The 18,862-nt window shown below is 44.3% G+C and overlaps 1 protein-coding gene across 1 annotated transcript in view; it reads left to right on the forward strand.

Annotated features, from left to right (window-relative positions):
* The window catches only part of LOC115120649 (protein unc-13 homolog C-like), a 242,585-nt gene that overhangs the window by 63,096 nt on the left and 160,627 nt on the right, over positions 1-18,862 (forward strand). The window contains exons 13-16 of the mRNA XM_065012084.1: positions 98-251; positions 517-585; positions 12,131-12,220; positions 13,835-13,963. Of these exons, the coding sequence (XP_064868156.1) occupies positions 98-251; positions 517-585; positions 12,131-12,220; positions 13,835-13,963 (442 nt within the window). The remainder of the gene's footprint in view (positions 1-97; positions 252-516; positions 586-12,130; positions 12,221-13,834; positions 13,964-18,862) is intronic.

Raw genomic sequence — 18,862 nt, forward strand, 5'->3', positions numbered from 1 at the left:
CCCCTCACCTCTCTCCCCCTCTCTTTCCCTTCCTCTCCCTCTCTGCCTCCCTTCCACTCTCTGTCCCGTCCTCCCTCCTCTCACCTCTCTCCTCCAGGCATTTCTCCTGTCTGTCCTCTAAGTACATGTGTCCGGGGGTCCCAGCGGTGATGAGTAACCTGCTAGCCAACATCAACGCCTACTTTGCCCACACCACCACCGTCTCAACCAACATCTCTGCCTCCGACCGCTTCGCTGCATCCAACTTTGGGGTGAGAACACGCGCACACACACACACTCACCTACACACACAGACTCACCTACACACACAGACTCACCTACACACACACACACACTCAGCTACACACACAGACTCACCTACACACACAGACTCACCTACACACACACACACTCACCTACACACACATACTCACCTACACACACAGACTCACCTACACACACACACACTCAGCTACACACACTCACAGTGTGATTGCTTTACTAACTGAGAAATCTATATATCTGTTTTTCTCACAGAGAGAAAAATTTGTCAAACTTCTAGATCAGTTGCACAACTCTCTGAGGATTGATCTGTCCAAGTACCGGGTTTGTACTCTGTGTGTGTGTGTGTGTGTGTGTGTGTGTGTGTGTGTGTGTGTGTGTGTGTGTGTGTGTGTGTGTGTGTGTGTGTGTGTGTGTTGTAAAACAGTGGGTGTCTATGTATAATAGTTATCTGTCCAGGGTTGTACCTAGAGATGAACAATGATGGGTGTCCTATGTATAACTAGACTTGTCCATTATCTGTCCAGGGTTGTCCACCCTGTCCACTAGAGATGAACGGTTGTAATGATTTCTATCTCCAGGAGTCTTCTTCACTAGTCCTGTCCACTAATCCTGTCCACTAGTCCTGTCCACTAGACTTGTCCACTAGTCCTGTCCACTAGTCCTGTCCACTAGTCCTGTCCACTCGTCCTGTCCACTAGTCCTGTCCACTAATCCTGTTCACTAGTCCTGTCCACTAGTCCTGTCCACTAGACCTGTCCACTAGTCCTGTCCACTAGTCCTGTCCACTAGTCCTGTCCACTAGACTTGTTCACTAGTCCTGTCCACTAGTCCTGTCCACTAGTCCTGTCCACTAGACTTGTTCACTAGTCCTGTCCACTAGTCCTGTCCACTAGTCCTTTCCACTAGTCCTGTCTACTAGTCCTGTCCACTAGACTTGTTCACTAGTCCTGTCCACTAATCCTGTCCACTAGACTTGTCCACTAGTCCTGTCCACTAGTCCTGTCCACTAGACTTGTTCACTAGTCCTGTCCACTAGTCCTGTCCACTAGTCCTGTCCACTAATCCTGTCCACTAATCCTGTCCACTAGTCCTGTCCACTAGTCCTGTCCACTAGACTTGTTCACTAGTCCTGTCCACTAGTCCTGTCCACTAGACTTGTCCACTAGTCGTGTCCACTAGTCCTGTCCACTAGACATGTCCACTAGTCCTGTCCACTAGACTTGTCCACTAGACTTGTCCACTAGTCCTGTCCACTAGACTTGTCCACTAGTCCTGTCCACTAGACTTCTCCACTAGTCCTGTCCACTAGTCCTGTCCACTAGACTTCTCCACTAGTCCTGTCCACTAGTCCTGTCCACTAGACTTGTCCACTAGTCCTGTCCACTAGTCCTGTCCACTAGACTTGTCCACTAGTCCTGTCCACTAGTCCTGTCCACTAGACTTGTCCACTAGTCCTGTCCACTAGTCCTGTCCACTAGACTTGTCCACTAGTCCTGTCCACTAGTCCTGTCCACTAGACTTGTCCACTAGTCCTGTCCACTAGTCCTGTCCACTAGTCCTGTCCACTAGTCCTGTCCACTAATCCTGTTCACTAGTCCTGTCCACTAGTCCTGTCCACTAGTCCTGTCCACTAGTCCTGTCCACTAATCCTGTCCACTAGTCCTGTCCACTAGTCGTCCCAAGATGGCATAGCAGTTCAGACGTCTTTTGTCCTCGTCTTGTCGTGTCCTGTATATATATATATTTACAACTTTTTTCACATACATTTTATTTTTATTTTCCATCAACTCATCTTCAAAACACTCTCCTGCAACCCGCATCACCAATTTATATTTATAAATAAGTATTATTTACCTCAAATCTGCAATCCTCCAAGAAGCTAGCCAGCTAGCAGAAGCTCAGCCAGAAACTCAGCCAGAAGCTAGTCAGGAGCTAGCCAGAAGCTAATCAGAAGCTAGTTCAGAAGCTAGTTAGCTTCTTTACTGGCAAATCGTTAGTATTCAGCTAACCACGGTTTGTGGTCATCAGCTATCCTTTAGCTCGAAAATCTATCGCCAGTTTTGTATACGGCGCAGCGCGGCTCGGAACGGAACATACCTGACCAATTTTTCTCTCCATGTCCCTGGATTTCAACTGCTCTCTGGCTATTCATTCCCGGATCTCACAGCTAGCTAGCTGCTATCCGTGTGTCTATCTGCTTTCGTCGATTCCGGAGCAAACATCAATTACTCAGGAGCTAGCCAGCTCCGTCAATCACTCCTGAGCTCCGTCAATCACTCCTGGGCTGCAGTCACCTATCCGGACCCGTTTTACTGCCTACGCGGAGCCCCACCGGGCCTTCACAACTGGACTGCCGACGTTATCTACCCGAAGGAGATCCGGCTGGCTCCTCCGTCGCGACGTTACCTGAACGCCCATCTGCGGCCTGCTAACCGTCAGCTGTCTTACCGGCTGCTCTCAGAATAGACAATCGGACAATTTATTTATTTTTATTATTATTATGTTTCTTCTTGGGCCTCTATAACTATATCTATTGTTTTTATTTTTGTTGTTGTTGTGTGATTTGGACTAATCCCCTCTACCACATGGAACCCCACTAATCTACTGACGGAACGCAAGAGGTGGCTAACAACAGACCTCCATCCTATGCTAGCTTGCTACCGATGTCCTGGCTAGCTGTCTAAATCGCCGTGACCCCCAAACCAACCTCTCCACTCACTGGACCCTTTTGATCACTCGACTAAGGATGCCTCTCCTTAATGTCAATATGTCTTGTCCATTGCTGTTCTGGTTAGTGTTTATTGGCTTATTTCACTGTAGAGCCTCTAGTCCTGCTCACTATACCTTATCCAACTTATTAGTTCCACCACCCACACATGCAATGACATCTCCTGGTTTCAATGATGTTTCTAGAGACAATATCTCTCTCTTCATCACTCAATACCTAGGTTTACCTCCACTGTATTCACATCCTACCATACCTTTGTCTGTACATTATACCTTGATGCTATTTTATCGCCCCCAGAAACCTCCTTTTACTCTCTGTTCCAGACGTTCTAGACGACCAATTCTTATTGCTTTTAGCCGTACCCTTATTCTTCTCCTCCTATGTTCCTCTGGCGATGTAGAGGTGAATCCAGGCCCTGCAGGCGCTCTCTTTTGATGACTTCTGTAACCGTAATAGCCTTGGTTTCATGCATGTTAACATTAGAAGCCTCCTCCCTAAGTTTGTTCTATTCACTGCTTTAGCACACTCTGCCAACCCGGATGTTCTAGCTGTGTCTGAATCCTGGCTTAGGAAGACCACCAAAAATTCAGAAATTTTAATTCCAAACTACAACATTTTCAGACAAGATAGAACTGCCAAAGGGGGCGGTGTTGCAATCTACTGCAAAGATAGCCTGCAGAGTTCTGTCCTACTATCCAGGTCTGTAACCAAACAATTTGAACTTCTACTTTTAAAAATCCACCTCTCTAAAAACAAGTCTCTCACCGTTGCCGCCTGCTATAGACCACCCTCTGCCCCCAGCTGTGCTCTGGACACCATATGTGAACTGATTGCCCCCCATTTATCTTCAGAACTCGTGCTGCTAGGCGACCTAAACTGGAACATGCTTAACACCCCAGCCATCCTACAATCTAAACTTGATGCCCTCAATCTCACACAAATTATCAATGAACCTACCAGGTACCCCCCCAAAGCCTTAAACACAGGCACCCTCATACATATCATCCTAACCAACTTCCCCTCTAAATACACCTCTGCTGTCTTCAACCAAGATCTCAGCGATCACTGCCTCATTGCCTGCATCCGTAATGGGTCAGCGGTCAAACGACCTCCACTCATCACTGTAAAACGCTCCCTGAAACACTTCAGCGAACAGGCCTTTTTAATCGACCTGGCCGGGGTATCCTGGAAGGATATTGATCTCATCCCGTCAGTAGAGGATGCCTGGATATTTTTTTTAAATGCCTTCCTAACCATCTTAAATAAACATGCCCCATTCAAGAAATTTAGAACCAGGAACAAATATAGCCCTTGGTTCTCCCCAGACCTGACTGCCCTTAACCAACACAAAAACATCCTATGGCGTTCTGCATTAGCATCGAACAGCCCCCGTGATATGCAGCTGTTCAGGGAAGCTAGAAACCATTATACACAGGCAGTTAGAAAAGCCAAGGCTAGCTTTTTCAAGCAGAAATTTGCTTCCTGCAACACTAACTCAAAAAAGTTCTGGGACACTGTAAAGTCCATGGAGAATAAGAACACCTCCTCCCAGCTGCCCACTGCACTGAAGATAGGAAACACTGTCACCACTGATAAATCCACCATAATTGAGAATTTCAATAAGCATTTTTCTACGGCTGGCCATGCTTTCCACCTGGCTACTCCTACCCCGGTCAACAGCACTGCACCCCCAACAGCAACTCGCCCAAGCCTTCCCCATTTCTCCTTCTCCCACATCCATTCAGCTGAAGTTCTGAAAGAGCTGAAAAATCTGGACCCCTACAAATCAGCCGGGCTAGACAATCTGGACCCTTTCTTTCTAAAATTATCTGCCGAAATTTTTGCCATCCCTATTACTAGCCTGTTCAACCTCTCTTTCGTGTCGTCTGAGATTCGCAAAGATTGGAAAGCAGCTGCGGTCATCCCCCTCTTCAAAGGGGGGGACACTCTTGACCCAAACTGCTACAGACCTATATCTATCCTACCATGCCTTTCTAAGGTCTTCGAAAGCCAAGTCAACAAACAGATTACCGACCATTTCGAATCTCACCATACCTTCTCTGCTATGCAATCTGGTTTCAGAGCTGGTCATGGGTGCACCTCAGCCACGCTCAAGGTCCTAAACGATATCTTAACCGCCATCGATAAGAAACATTACTGTGCAGCCGTATTCATTGATCTGGCCAAGGCTTTCGACTCTGTCAACCACCACATCCTCATCGGCAGACTCGACAGCCTTGGTTTCTCAAATGATTGCCTCGCCTGGTTCACCGACTACTTCTCTGATAGAGTTCAGTGTGTCAAATCGCAGGGTCTGCTGTCCGGACCTCTGGCAGTCTCTATGGGGGTGCCACAGGGTTCAATTCTTGGACCGACTCTCTTCTCTGTATACATCAATGAGGTCGCTCTTGCTGCTGGTGAGTCTCTGATCCACCTCTACGCAGACGACACCATTCTGTATACTTCCGGCCCTTCTTTGGACACTGTGTTAACAACCCTCCAGGCAAGCTTCAATGCCATACAACTCTCCTTCCGTGGCCTCCAATTGCTCTTAAATACAAATAAAACTAAATGCATGCTCTTCAACCGATCGCTACCTGCACCTACCCGCCTGTCCAACATCACTACTCTGGACGGCTCTGACTTAGAATACGTGGACAACTACAAATACTTAGGTGTCTGGTTAGACTGTAAACTCTCCTTCCAGACCCATATCAAACATCTCCAATCCAAAGTTAAATCTAGAATTGGCTTCCTATTTCGCAACAAAGCATCCTTCACTCATGCTGCCAAACATACCCTTGTAAAACTGACCATCCTACCAATCCTCGACTTTGGCGATGTCATTTACAAAATAGCCTCCAATACCCTACTCAACAAATTGGATGCAGTCTATCACAGTGCAATCCGTTTTGTCACCAAAGCCCCATATACTACCCACCATTGCGACCTGTACGCTCTCGTTGGCTGGCCCTCGCTTCATACTCGTCGCCAAACCCACTGGCTCCATGTCATCTACAAGACCCTGCTAGGTAAAGTCCCCCCTTATCTCAGCTCGCTGGTCACCATAGCATCTCCCACCTGTAGCACACGCTCCAGCAGGTATATCTCTCTAGTCACCCTCAAAACCAATTCTTTCTTTGGCCGCCTCTCCTTCCAGTTCTCTGCTGCCAATGACTGGAACAAACTACAAAAATATCTGAAACTGGAAACACTTATCTCCCTCACTAGCTTTAAGCACCAACTGTCAGAGCATCTTACAGATTACTGCACCTGTACATAGCCCACCTATAATTTAGCCCAAACAACTACCTCTTTCCCAACTGTATTTAATTAATTAATTTATTTTGCTCCTTTGCACCCCATTATTTTTATTTCTACTTTGCACATTCTTCCATTGCAAAACTACCATTCCAGTGTTTTACTTGCTATATTGTATTTACTTTGCCACCATGGCCTTTTTTGCCTTTACCTCCCTTCTCACCTAATTTGCTCACATTGTATATAGACTTGTTTATACTGTATTATTGACTGTATGTTTGTTTTACTCCATGTGTAACTCTGTGTCGTTGTATGTGTCGAACTGCTTTGCTTTATCTTGGCCAGGTCGCAATTGTAAATGAGAACTTGTTCTCAACTTGCCTACCTGGTTAAATAAAGGTGAAATAAAATAAAATAAATAGTCCTGTCCACTAGTCCTGTCCACTAGACTTGTACACTAGACTTGTACACAGTACTGTCAGTGGTTGAATTGTTGCTGGTGAAAATGATGTGACATAAAAAACATTGCTTCCTATGTGGTGAATGTTTTGTCCTTGTTGTTTCTGTGTGTTTCTGTGTGTTTCTGTGAGTTTCTGTGAGTTTCTGTGTGTGTGTCTCCCATTCAATTTCTACTGCAATGTGTGATTATAGAGGCAAAGACAGAGAGCGGGGCAGGTTTTCACTGTGTGATTATAGAGATAAAAACAGAGAGTGCGGGGCAGGTTTTCAATGTGTGTTAATAGAGATAAAGACAGAGAGCGGGGCAGGTTTTCACTGTGTGTTAATAGAGATAAAGACAGAGAGCGGGGCAGGTTTTCAATGTGTGTTAATAGAGATAAAGACAGAGAGTGCGGGGCAGGTTTTCACTGTGTGTTAATAGAGATAAAGACAGAGAGTGCGGGGCAGGTTTTCAATGTGTGTTAATAGAGATAAAGACAGAGAGTGCGGGGCAGGTTTTCACTGTGTGTTAATAGAGATAAAGACAGAGAGTGCGGGGCAGGTTTTCACTGTGTGTTAATAGAGATAAAGACAGAGAGTGCGGGGCAGGTTTTCAATGTGTGTTAATAGAGATAAAGACAGAGAGCGGGGCAGGTTTTCACTGTGTGTTAATAGAGATAAAGACAGAGAGCGGGGCAGGTTTTCACTGTGTGATTATAGAGATAAAGACAGAGAGCGGGGCAGGTTTTCAATGTGTGATTATAGAGGTAAAGACAGAGAGCGGGGCAGGTTTTTCACTGTGTGATTATAGAGATAAAGACAGAGAGCGGGGTAGGTTTTCAATGTGTGATAATAGAGGTAAAGACAGAGAGCGGGGCAGGTTTTTCACTGTGTGATTATAGAGGTAAAGACAGAGAGCGGGGCAGGTTTTTCACTATGTGATTATAGAGGTAAAGACAGAGAGCGGGGCAGGTTTTCACTGTGTGATTATAGAGGTAAAGACAGAGAGCGGGGCAGGTTTTTCACTATGTGATTATAGAGGTAAAGACAGAGAGCGGGGCAGGTTTTCACTGTGTGATAATAGAGGTAAAGACAGAGCGGGGCAGGTTTTTTACTGTGTGATAATAGAGGTAAAGACAGAGAGCGGGGCAGGTTTTTTACTGTGTGATTATAGAGGTAAAGAGAGAGCGGGGCAGGTTTTTTACTGTGTGATTATAGAGGTAAAGAGAGAGCGGGGCAGGTTTTTTACTGTGTGATTATAGAGGTAAAGAGAGAGCGGGCAGGTTTTTCACTGTGCTTGTCTTTTCAGATTGCTGGTGTCGTGTTATTCACACTGATTGAAAGCAGTCAGGAAATGTCACATTGTTTCTGACTGCTGCCGCTCCCACATCAATTCACAGACACACACACACACCCCTTGTCGTCGTACAGTAATGAGATTCAGATCAGGCCAGTCAGTCTCTCCGCTCGCTCAGTGTATGGATTTCTCCGTAATGATATTCTGAAGCAGATTGAGTTTGCTTTTCTCTAAACCCACTCTTTTTAAACGTATTCGTCAGGGGAGTCAGAATATGCAGCGACACAGTGTAACAGCTGATTTGTCCCTCTGTGATGTCCCCTGCCGGCTCTGCTGTCAGTGATTCACAGCAGGTGCTCCGGGATACAGAGTGTTGTTTCAGACAGTGGACACTTTAAGTCGGAGGAGGGGCTCATTGGAATGGCTGGAATGAAATACATGTAATGGTGATACATTACCATTCACTACTTCTAGGATGTCTATTTAGGCTACATGTTGAAGTAGACATTGAGGGATATAGGATGTTGATTTAGGGTAGAATATCAGGCATATGTATATTTAGGGTGAACTGAGGGATATAGGATTTTTATTTGGTCTTCGCCCCGGTGCCTTTACATGGCACGCCGTAATTTGGGTGATATAAAAAATAAAATATTACGGATTCCTGCGTCTGTCTCCCGAATCTCTTCATACCAACGTGACACATGGTAGAGGCTGAGGGATCTGGAATGTTCATTTAGGTTTCTATGGTGATGGTTTATGGTAGATACTGAGGGATATAGAATGTCTGTTTAGGTTTCTATGCTGATGGTTTATGGTAGATACTGAGGGATATAGGATGTCTGTTTAGGTTTCTATGCTGATGGTTTATGGTAGATACTGAGGGATCTGGAATGTTAATTTAGGTTTCTATGGTGATGGTTTATGGTAGATACTGAGGGATATAGAATGTCTGTTTAGGTTTCTATGCTGATGGTTTATGGTAGATACTGAGGGATATAGGATGTCTGTTTAGGTTTCTATGCTGATGGTTTATGGTAGATACTGAGGGATCTGGAATGTTAATTTAGGTTTCTATGGTGATGGTTTATGGTAGATACTGAGGGATATAGAATGTCTGTTTAGGTTTCTATGCTGATGGTTTATGGTAGATACTGAGGGATATAGGATGTCTGTTTAGGTTTCTATGCTGATGGTTTATGGTAGATACTGAGGGATCTGGAATGTTAATTTAGGTTTCTATGGTGATGGTTTATGGTAGATACTGAGGGATATAGAATGTCTGTTTAGGTTTCTATGCTGATGGTTTATGGTAGATACTGAGGGATATAGGATGTCTGTTTAGGTTTCTATGCTGATGGTTTATGATAGATACTGAGGGATATAGGATGTCTGTTTAGGTTTCTATGCTGATGGTTTATGGTAGATACTGAGGGATCTGGAATGTTAATTTAGGTTTCTATGGTGATGGTTTATGGTAGATACTGAGGGATATAGAATGTCTGTTTAGGTTTCTATGCTGATGGTTTATGGTAGATACTGAGGGATATAGGATGTCTGTTTAGGTTTCTATGCTGATGGTTTATGGTAGATACTGAGGGATCTGGAATGTTAATTTAGGTTTCTATGGTGATGGTTTATGGTAGATACTGAGGGATATAGAATGTCTGTTTAGGTTTCTATGCTGATGGTTTATGGTAGATACTGAGGGATATAGGATGTCTGTTTAGGTTTCTATGCTGATGGTTTATGGTAGATACTGAGGGATCTGGAATGTTAATTTAGGTTTCTATGGTGATGGTTTATGGTAGATACTGAGGGATATAGAATGTCTGTTTAGGTTTCTATGCTGATGGTTTATGGTAGATACTGAGGGATATAGGATGTCTGTTTAGGTTTCTATGCTGATGGTTTATGGTAGATACTGAGGGATATAGGATGTCTGTTTAGGTTTCTATGCTGATGGTTTATGGTAGATACTGAGGGATCTGGAATGTTAATTTAGGTTTCTATGGTGATGGTTTATGGTAGATACTGAGGGATATAGATTGTCTGTTTAGGTTTCTATGCTGATGGTTTATGGTAGATACTGAGGGATATAGGATGTCTGTTTAGGTTTCTATGCTGATGGTTTATGGTAGATACTGAGGGATCTGGAATGTTAATTTAGGTTTCTATGGTGATGGTTTATGGTAGATACTGAGGGATATAGAATGTCTGTTTAGGTTTCTATGCTGATGGTTTATGGTAGATACTGAGGGATATAGGATGTCTGTTTAGGTTTCTATGCTGATGGTTTATGATAGATACTGAGGGATATAGGATGTCTGTTTAGGTTTCTATGCTGATGGTTTATGGTAGATACTGAGGGATATAGGATGTCTGTTTAGGTTTCTATGCTGATGGTTTATGGTAGATACTGAGGGATATAGGATGTCTGTTTAGGTTTCTATGCTGATGGTTTATGGTAGATACTGAGGGATATAGGATGTCTGTTTAGGTTTCTATGCTGATGGTTTATGGTAGATACTGAGGGATATAGGATGTCTGTTTAGGTTTCTATGCTGATGGTTTATGGTAGATACTGAGGGATATAGGATGTCTGTTTAGGTAGGATGTTGTTTCAGGGTAGACGTTGAGGTGTATAAGATGTCTGTTTAGGGTAGACGTTGAGGTACTGTATATGGGATGTCTTTTTAGAGTATGGATATTTTATATTAGTTTAGGGTGGATATGTAAAGATGTTGTTCTTAGTAAGGACAATAAAGCTGCAAACACAATACACAGTTGAATGATGGTTTAGTGAATGAGTTTTGTCGGTGATTCTCGACTGAGCGGAATTGATCCTTTCCATACATGGTCTTTGAGTCCATGATCATTCTGCGTTACTTTTGTGATTGGCAGAGAGTTTGTGTGCATCCCAAATTGCACCATATTCCCTATGTAGTGCACTACTTTTGATGAGAGCCTTGTGGGTCCTGGTCAAAAGTAGTGCACTACATAGGGAATAGGGTGTTTTTTGAGATCCGCGACTTCTGTTCATTTAGAGTTCATGTTGACTTTATGTAACGGACTCAGTAAAGAATCCACTGACATTTCCTCACCAGCCTACACTAAAACATCACTGGCAGTACAGCAAAACCCATTGAGCCCCGAGCAGACAAAAATCAGAACAGTTCCTCATCAGATCAGAGCACACAGTTATCAGGCCCGTTTTAGACTCTGTCAAACACTGAGTAACAATCTCAGTTATTGGTCTAATGGTTAGGGTTAGAGTTCATTAGGTTTGGGAGGTGTATGTGTGTGTGTGCGTGCGCGCGCGTGCCAGTCTGTGGTAAAGAGAAGGGAGGGTGTAATGTATAGTCTGTGGTAAAGAGAAGGGAGGGGCAGTAATGTATAGTTCACCAAGCACCTTTTCTCAGCCTATCAGGGTGCACGTGTGTGTTGAAAGCTCTCCTGTCACGCTGCTCTGAGCATGAATGGGAGGTTTCCATCACACAGGGCCATGGGCCTTTAACACTAAAAGACCAGACATCAAACTCGTTTAGTGATGATGGCTAGATGTGTCCCATCATCAATATCAATGTATGAATGAATTATGAGCCTGCGTGGGATACAGAGTTGTGAGACGAGTGGCCTTCAGCACCTGATCCCACCTTGAGGGCCGTACACTACCTAGTTATAATGCTGTATGTTTCCAGGAGGGGAATAGACTGCCACTGGCTGCTGCTTCCCTTTGTGAATCTGTTGGGTAGTGTGAGTTAGTTAGTTAATAACTGATTTGTATAGCTATTTCTTGTTGTCTATGACCCTCATTTCATTATCCTTATACACACACTGTAGCACTTTGGGATTGTTTTTAGATGAAAAGCGCATGACAAATGAAGAGCTCTATTCAGTCTGTATGGACGAAGCGTTCCAGGATGCGTGATAGAAATGTAAAGGTGATTCCCCATTGAGTCGACATATGCAGCGTTTAATACAGTCTCTGTTAACGCGAGAGCATTGCCTTCCAATTTCAATCCTGCTGTAACACTTAACTCCAGTGATACAGATTGAATAGAGCCTTAACTTTAGAGAGATGGAGAATGAGAAGGGAGCGGTAGAGAGAGAACCAATCTCCTCATTATTTTCTCCTGCAGGATAATTTCCCAGCTGGTAACCCAGAGCGTCTCCAGGACCTGAAGTCTACTGTGGACCTTCTCACCAGCATCACCTTCTTCAGGATGAAGGTATGTATACACTCTGTGTGTGTGTGTGTGTGAAAATTACAGAAAATTATGTCATGACTTTAGAAGCTTCTGATAGGCTAATTGACATCATTTGAGTCAATTTGAGGTGTACCTGTGGATGTATTTCAAGGTCTACCTTCAAACTCAGTGCCTCTTTGCTTGACATCAGCCAAGACCTCCGAAAATAATGTGTAGACGTCCATAAGTCTGGTTCATCCTTGGGAGCAATTTCCAAACGCCTGAAGGTACCACGTTCAATTGTACAAACAATCGTATGCAAGTATAAACACCATGGGACCACGCAGCCATCATACCACTCAGGAAGGAGACACATTCTGTCTCTTAGAGATGAACGTACTTTGGTGCGAGATATGCAAATCAATCCCAGAACAACAGCAAAGGACCTTGTGAAGATGCTGGAGGAAACAGGTACAAAAGTATCTATATCCACAGTAAAATGAGTCCTATATCGACATAACCTGAAAGGCCGCTCAGCAAGGAAGAAGCCACTGTTCGAAAAACCGCCATAAAAAAGCCAGACTACGGTTTGCAACTGCACATGGGGATAAAGATAGTACTTTTTGGAGAAATGTCCTCTGGTCTGATGAAACAAAAATTTAACCGTTTGTCCATAATGACCATCGTTATGTTTGGAGGAAAAAGGGGGATGCTTGCAAGCCGAAGAACACCATCCCAACCGTGAAGCACGGGATGGCAGCATCATGTTGTGGGGTTGCTTTGCTGCAGGAGGGACTGGTGCACTTCACAAAATAGATGGCATCATGATGGAGGAAAATGATGTGGATATATTGAAGCAACATCTCAAGACATCAGTCAGGAAGTTAAAGCTTGGTCGCAAATGGGTCTTCCAAATGGACAATGACCCCAAGCATACTTCCACGATGCCAAGCATACTTCCTCGATCCCATAGAAAATTTGTGGGCAGACCTGAAAAGGCGTGTGCGAGCAAGGAGGCCTACAAACCGGACTCAATTACACAAGCTTTGTCAGGAGGAATGGGCCAAAATTCAAACTTATTGTGGGAAGCTTTTGGAAGGCTAGCTGAAACGATGTTACACACTCTGTTGATTGTCTAAGTGACGTGTGTATGTGTGTGTGTGTGTGTGCGTGTGTGTGCGTGTGTGTGCGTGTGTGTGCGTGTGTGCGTGTGTGCGTGTGTGCGTGTGTGTGTGTGTGTGTGTGTGTGTGTGTGTGTGTGTGTGTGTGTGTGTGTGTGTGTGTGTGTGTGTGTGTGTGTGTGTGTGTGTGTGTGTGTGTGTGTGCGTGCGTGTGTGTGTGCGTGCGTGCGTGTGAAGCGTTTTAACCACCCTCTCTCCCAGTGCAATCATCGCCCTGTAATCCTCTCCCCCAGTTCCCAACCTGCACACAGATTTATCTAGGTTTAAAAACAGCCCAGTGCTCACACACACACACACACACACACACACACACACACAGTTCTCCTGAAAACACAGACAGTATACAGTAGGTTTCAAAGTATCACGGATAGAGAGGTCTATTTCAATTTTTTAAAGATTTATTCCTTATTATTTACCATTCTAAAGGTACAACTTTAAAATGTGTGTTTTGACTTTGTTCCTATCTGTATTACAGGTACAGGAGCTACAGAGTCCTCCCAGAGCCAGTATGGTGGTGAAGGACTGTGTCAGAGCATGTCTGGACTCAACATACAAATACATCTTTGACAACTGTCATGAACTCTACAACCAACTACTAGACCAGGTAAAACAGACACTATATTACCCTATATTAAACCCTATATCACCCTATATCAAACCCTACATCACGCCTATATTAAACTCTTTATCACTCCTATATTAAATCCTATATCAGTCTTATATTAACTCCTGTATCACTCCTATATTAAACCCTATATCACCCCTATATTAAACTCTTTATCACTCCTATATTTAATCCTATATCACTCCTATATTATATCCTATATCACCCATATATCACCCCTATATTAAACGCTTTATCCCTCCGAGATTAAATCCTATATCACTCCTATATTAAATCCTATATCACTCCTATATCACCCCTATATTAAACCCTTTATCACCCCTATATTAAACCCTTTATCACCCCTATATTAAATCCTATATCAGTCCTATATTAAATCCTATATCACTCCTATGTTAAATCATATATCAGTACTATGTAAAATCCTATATCAGTCCTATATATGCTGAGTGTACAAAGCATTAGGAACACCTTCTTAGTATTGAGTTGCACCATCCCCTTTTGCCCTCAGAACAGCCTCAATTCGTTGGGGCATGGACTCTACAAGGTGTCGAAAGCGTTCCACAGTGGTGCTGGCCTATGTTGAATCCAATGCTTCACACAGTTGTGTCAAGTCAGCTGGATGGGTGGTGGACCATTCTTGATACACACGGGAAACTGTTGAGCATGAAAAACCCAGCAGCATTGCAGTTCTTGACACAAACCTCTGCGCCTGGCACCTACTACCATTCAATGTATTTTTTATTTATTTTATTTACAATGATGGCCTACCCTGGCCAAACCCGGACGACGCTGGGCCAATTGTGTGCTGCCCTATGGGGCACACAATCACACCCGGATGTGATGCAGCCTGGTTCAAAGGCATTTAAATCTTTTGTCTTGCCCATTCACCCTCTGAATGGCACACAGACACAATCCATGTCTCAATTGTCTAAAGGCTTAAAAATCCTTCTTTAACCTGTCTCCTCCCCTTCATCTACACTGATTGAAGTTGATTTAACAGGTGACATCAATAAGGGATCATAGCTTTCACCTGGATTCATCTGGTCAGTCTATGTCATCGAAGGAACAGGTATTCCTAATGTTTTGTACACTCAGTCCTACATTCATTTTATATTGTTCCTATATCGGCCCTCTGTCAGTCCTAAGGTGCACTACAGGAGTTAGTGTGTTCTGTCTAACAGATAGATAATGTCCTTCAGGTCTGTAACAGTCATGTCTATCTGTTCTGTAAAAGGCAAGTTCTGCAACAGTGAGGTAATGTCCTGCTGGTCTATAACAAGGAGTTTATAACTGTTGAATAATAATCTTCCTTTGTAGAAACAGCCTGAGGTGTTTTTAGCAATTACCCAGCAGAGAGATAGATACAGCCACTAATTACAACTCAGTCTAACGCACTCACAAACGAGTCACACACTCCATCAACACACACACACACACTTATAGACCAGACACCTACTCCATCAACACACACACACAGGCACACACACACACTCTATCAACAAACACACACACGCACACACACACACATATACACACACACTTCCAGACAGGACACACTCTTCATCAACACACTAGTCACCACAACATCAACACACACACATGTTCTCTCCTGGAGCTAATCTCAGAGTGGTGGATGACTATATCATAATATTACAGCCTGCCTTTGTGCCACTGGATATTCCCCATAAAAGACGTCCATTGTGTTGTCTTGGCTGCCCTCGTTCTCTCACTGGAAATACCACCGTCCAACCAGAGGCTGATTATGTAACGCTACAAAGCACTCTGCATGGGAGGGAGGGGGAATGGAGGTGGGAGAAAGAGACAAAGGGAAGGAGGCAGTGGGGAAGGGAGGGAGAGAAGGCATGGAGGGATCGGGGAGAGGAAGGAGGGAGAGCTTAAACATTCCCGTAAAGCCTGGCAGAGATGGAGGGATTTAAAAAGAGAGCAGTGAAGGAAGGAAGCAGAGCAGGTCAAGAAAGAGAGAGTATTTTAGGTCCAAATTCTCTCCATTGGAATTCAGTCACTGTGGAGGAAGGAGGTGAGATGCCCAGTACTGCATGTCTCTGTAGATACACTGTAGGCAAATGTATATTCCTGTGTCTTTCACTGCTGATAGGTGGAGAGGTCAGACATATGAATGGCCCTAGTCCACCATGTGGCCCACAGACTATCAATCACACACACTCATGGATGCATGCACAAGCGCGTACACACACACACACACACACACACACACACACACACACACACACACACACACACACACACACACACACACACACACACACACACACACACACAGCTCTCTAAAATGATCTGCATCCATTTCTGCATTTATTCTGCTCTCTATCTCTCTCTCTCTCACACACACTCACACACACCCACTCACTCACTCACTCTCACTCACTCACTCACTCACTCACTCACTCACTCACTCACTCACTCACTCACTCACTCACTCACTCACTCACTCACTCACTCACTCACTCACTCACTCACTCACTCACTCACTCACTCACTCACTCACTCACTCACTCACTCACACACACACACACATACATATATATACACACACACATTATGGCCAATTGATAGCAGTACAGGTCAGGCTGTGTAGTGTGTATTATTAGGGTTTATTAACTGTTGAACTGAAGTGTATGTTCAGCACTGTGAGGACACCACATTAGCATGGATGTGTTTCTCTGTCTGCCTGTCTGTTACAAGACACCTTGAGTCTCATGTATAGTCATACTACACACACACAGCTTGAGTCTCATGTATAGTCATACTACACACACACACTGATAGTCTTATCACATGTGTAGCTGATCGGATGCGCTAAGGCCAAATCAAGGGGTTACTGGATAAAATTCCTCTTGGCTCCAGTTTAATTTAATTTATACAGGTAATTCTCACTTAAATATAATCAGTGTTAGGGGCCTCCCGGGTGGCGCAGTGGTTAAGGGCGCTGTACTGCAGCGCCAGCTGTGCCACCAGAGACCCTGGGTTCGTGCCCAGGCTCTGTCGCAACCGGCCGTGACCGGGAGGTCCGTGGGACAATGCACAATTGGCCTAGCGTCGTCTGGGTTAGAGAGGGTTGTCCGGTAGGGATATCCTTGTCTCATCGCGCACCAGTGACTCCTGTGGCGGGCCGGGCAACCAAGGTTGCCAGGTGCATGGTGTTTCCTCCGACACATTGGTGCGGCTGGGTTGGATGCGCGCTGTTTTAAGAAGCAGTGCGGATTGGTTGTGTTGTGTATCGGAGGATGCATGACTTTCAACCTTCGTCTCTCCCGAGCCCGTACGGGAGTTGTAGCGATGAGACAAGATAGTAGCTACTACTAAATATAATCAGTGATCTAGTCATAGGATTCCTGGTTAGAATCCCATTTAGCAGGCCTCCTGAATGGTGCAGCGGTCTTAGGCACTGCATTGCAGTGCTTGAGGTATCACTACAGACCTGGGTTCAATCCCAGGCTGTGTCACAACCAGCCATGACTGGGTGTCCCATTGGGAGGTGCACAATTGGCCCAGTGTAGGGGAAGGCTTGGCCGGGGGGAGCCTTACTTAGCTTATCGTGGATTGGCGGGACATGTTTTGGATGGACGCATGACTCGACCTTCGCCTCTCCCGAGTCCATTGGGGAGTTGCAGCAATGAGACAAGATCGAAAAAAAGGGTCAAATCTGAAACAAATAAATCTTTCTCCGGTGAGCCAGTCAACAAATTGGTTGTTTTTGCTTATTGGATATTAGGGATGTCAGTCCCCATGTCTGTTATTGTCTCCTTTAGGTGTTTGAACTGTTTCCTACTGCGTTGATTCTCTGTCTGTTTGTCCAGATGTGTAAACAAACTGTTGGCCTGTGATTGCCATCCAGATGAGTGATACAGCGTCTGAGAGAGTTAATGTGTGTCCCAAATGGCACCCTATTCCTTATATAGTGCTCTACTTTTAGTACCAGTACCTCTTTTAGTATTGCACTATATGAGTATCTGGAGTGCCATTTGAACTGGTTTGTTGCTGGTAAAACGGTCATCCCAGTTTGGAATACTGATCATGGTTGGTAAAGTACTGCTAATTCTCCTGGAATCAGTACTGATATTCCCCGTTGGTTACACACTGGTGAAACAAAATCACATGCTCATATGCCCTGTGCAGTGCACCATAGTGTGGCAGGCAGCCCTATACGGCTCTGGTCAAAGTTATGCACTACAGGGGGGGAAGGATGTGATTTGAGATTCGCCCTAGAGGAAGGGATTCGTGTGAATATAGAGTGTATGATTAGCATGCTACTATAGTGTAGGTGATTAAGTTACCCTATGTCCCCAAAAATCTAATTAGTCAAAGTAGAGGGATCAGATGTTTGAGAGGGGCTTCAATCTCAAACAATGTATGTAGACCCATAATCCTTCACAAAGGAGAGAGAGCACACAGAGAAGAGAAACATTGATTTCAAGCTAAATAGTTAATTAATTGATTGAGTTTACAGAGCCAGGTATCACGAATAGAAACTGTTTCGACTCAGTGCTTTGTCAGGGGTGTACTGGTCCCTGTCCACTTTAATAGATATGCTTAAATTTAAGTGATATATTACATAACAATTGTTAGGAAAATACATTTTGGTCTGTGCTAGTCCCACAGCCCAAAGAATGACAGTATGTATCTTTTTAGTATTTTTACACTATCTTTCCATTGAAGAGAGGGGTTACGGAGCCAGTCACGAAACCCAGTGCTTCCTGATTGAAAATAGGAAAAGCACTTTGAGTCGGCTTGTTGTAGGTGCTTGGGAATAATTCAATGAAGTCCTTGAAGAAAATAAAGACCCACACACGGCTCTTGCCAATATCACTTAGTTGGTTTATTCAGCTTTTCTTC

This window comes from Oncorhynchus nerka, linkage group LG27 (assembly GCF_034236695.1).
Source record: "Oncorhynchus nerka isolate Pitt River linkage group LG27, Oner_Uvic_2.0, whole genome shotgun sequence".
Lineage (NCBI taxonomy): Eukaryota > Metazoa > Chordata > Actinopteri > Salmoniformes > Salmonidae > Oncorhynchus > Oncorhynchus nerka.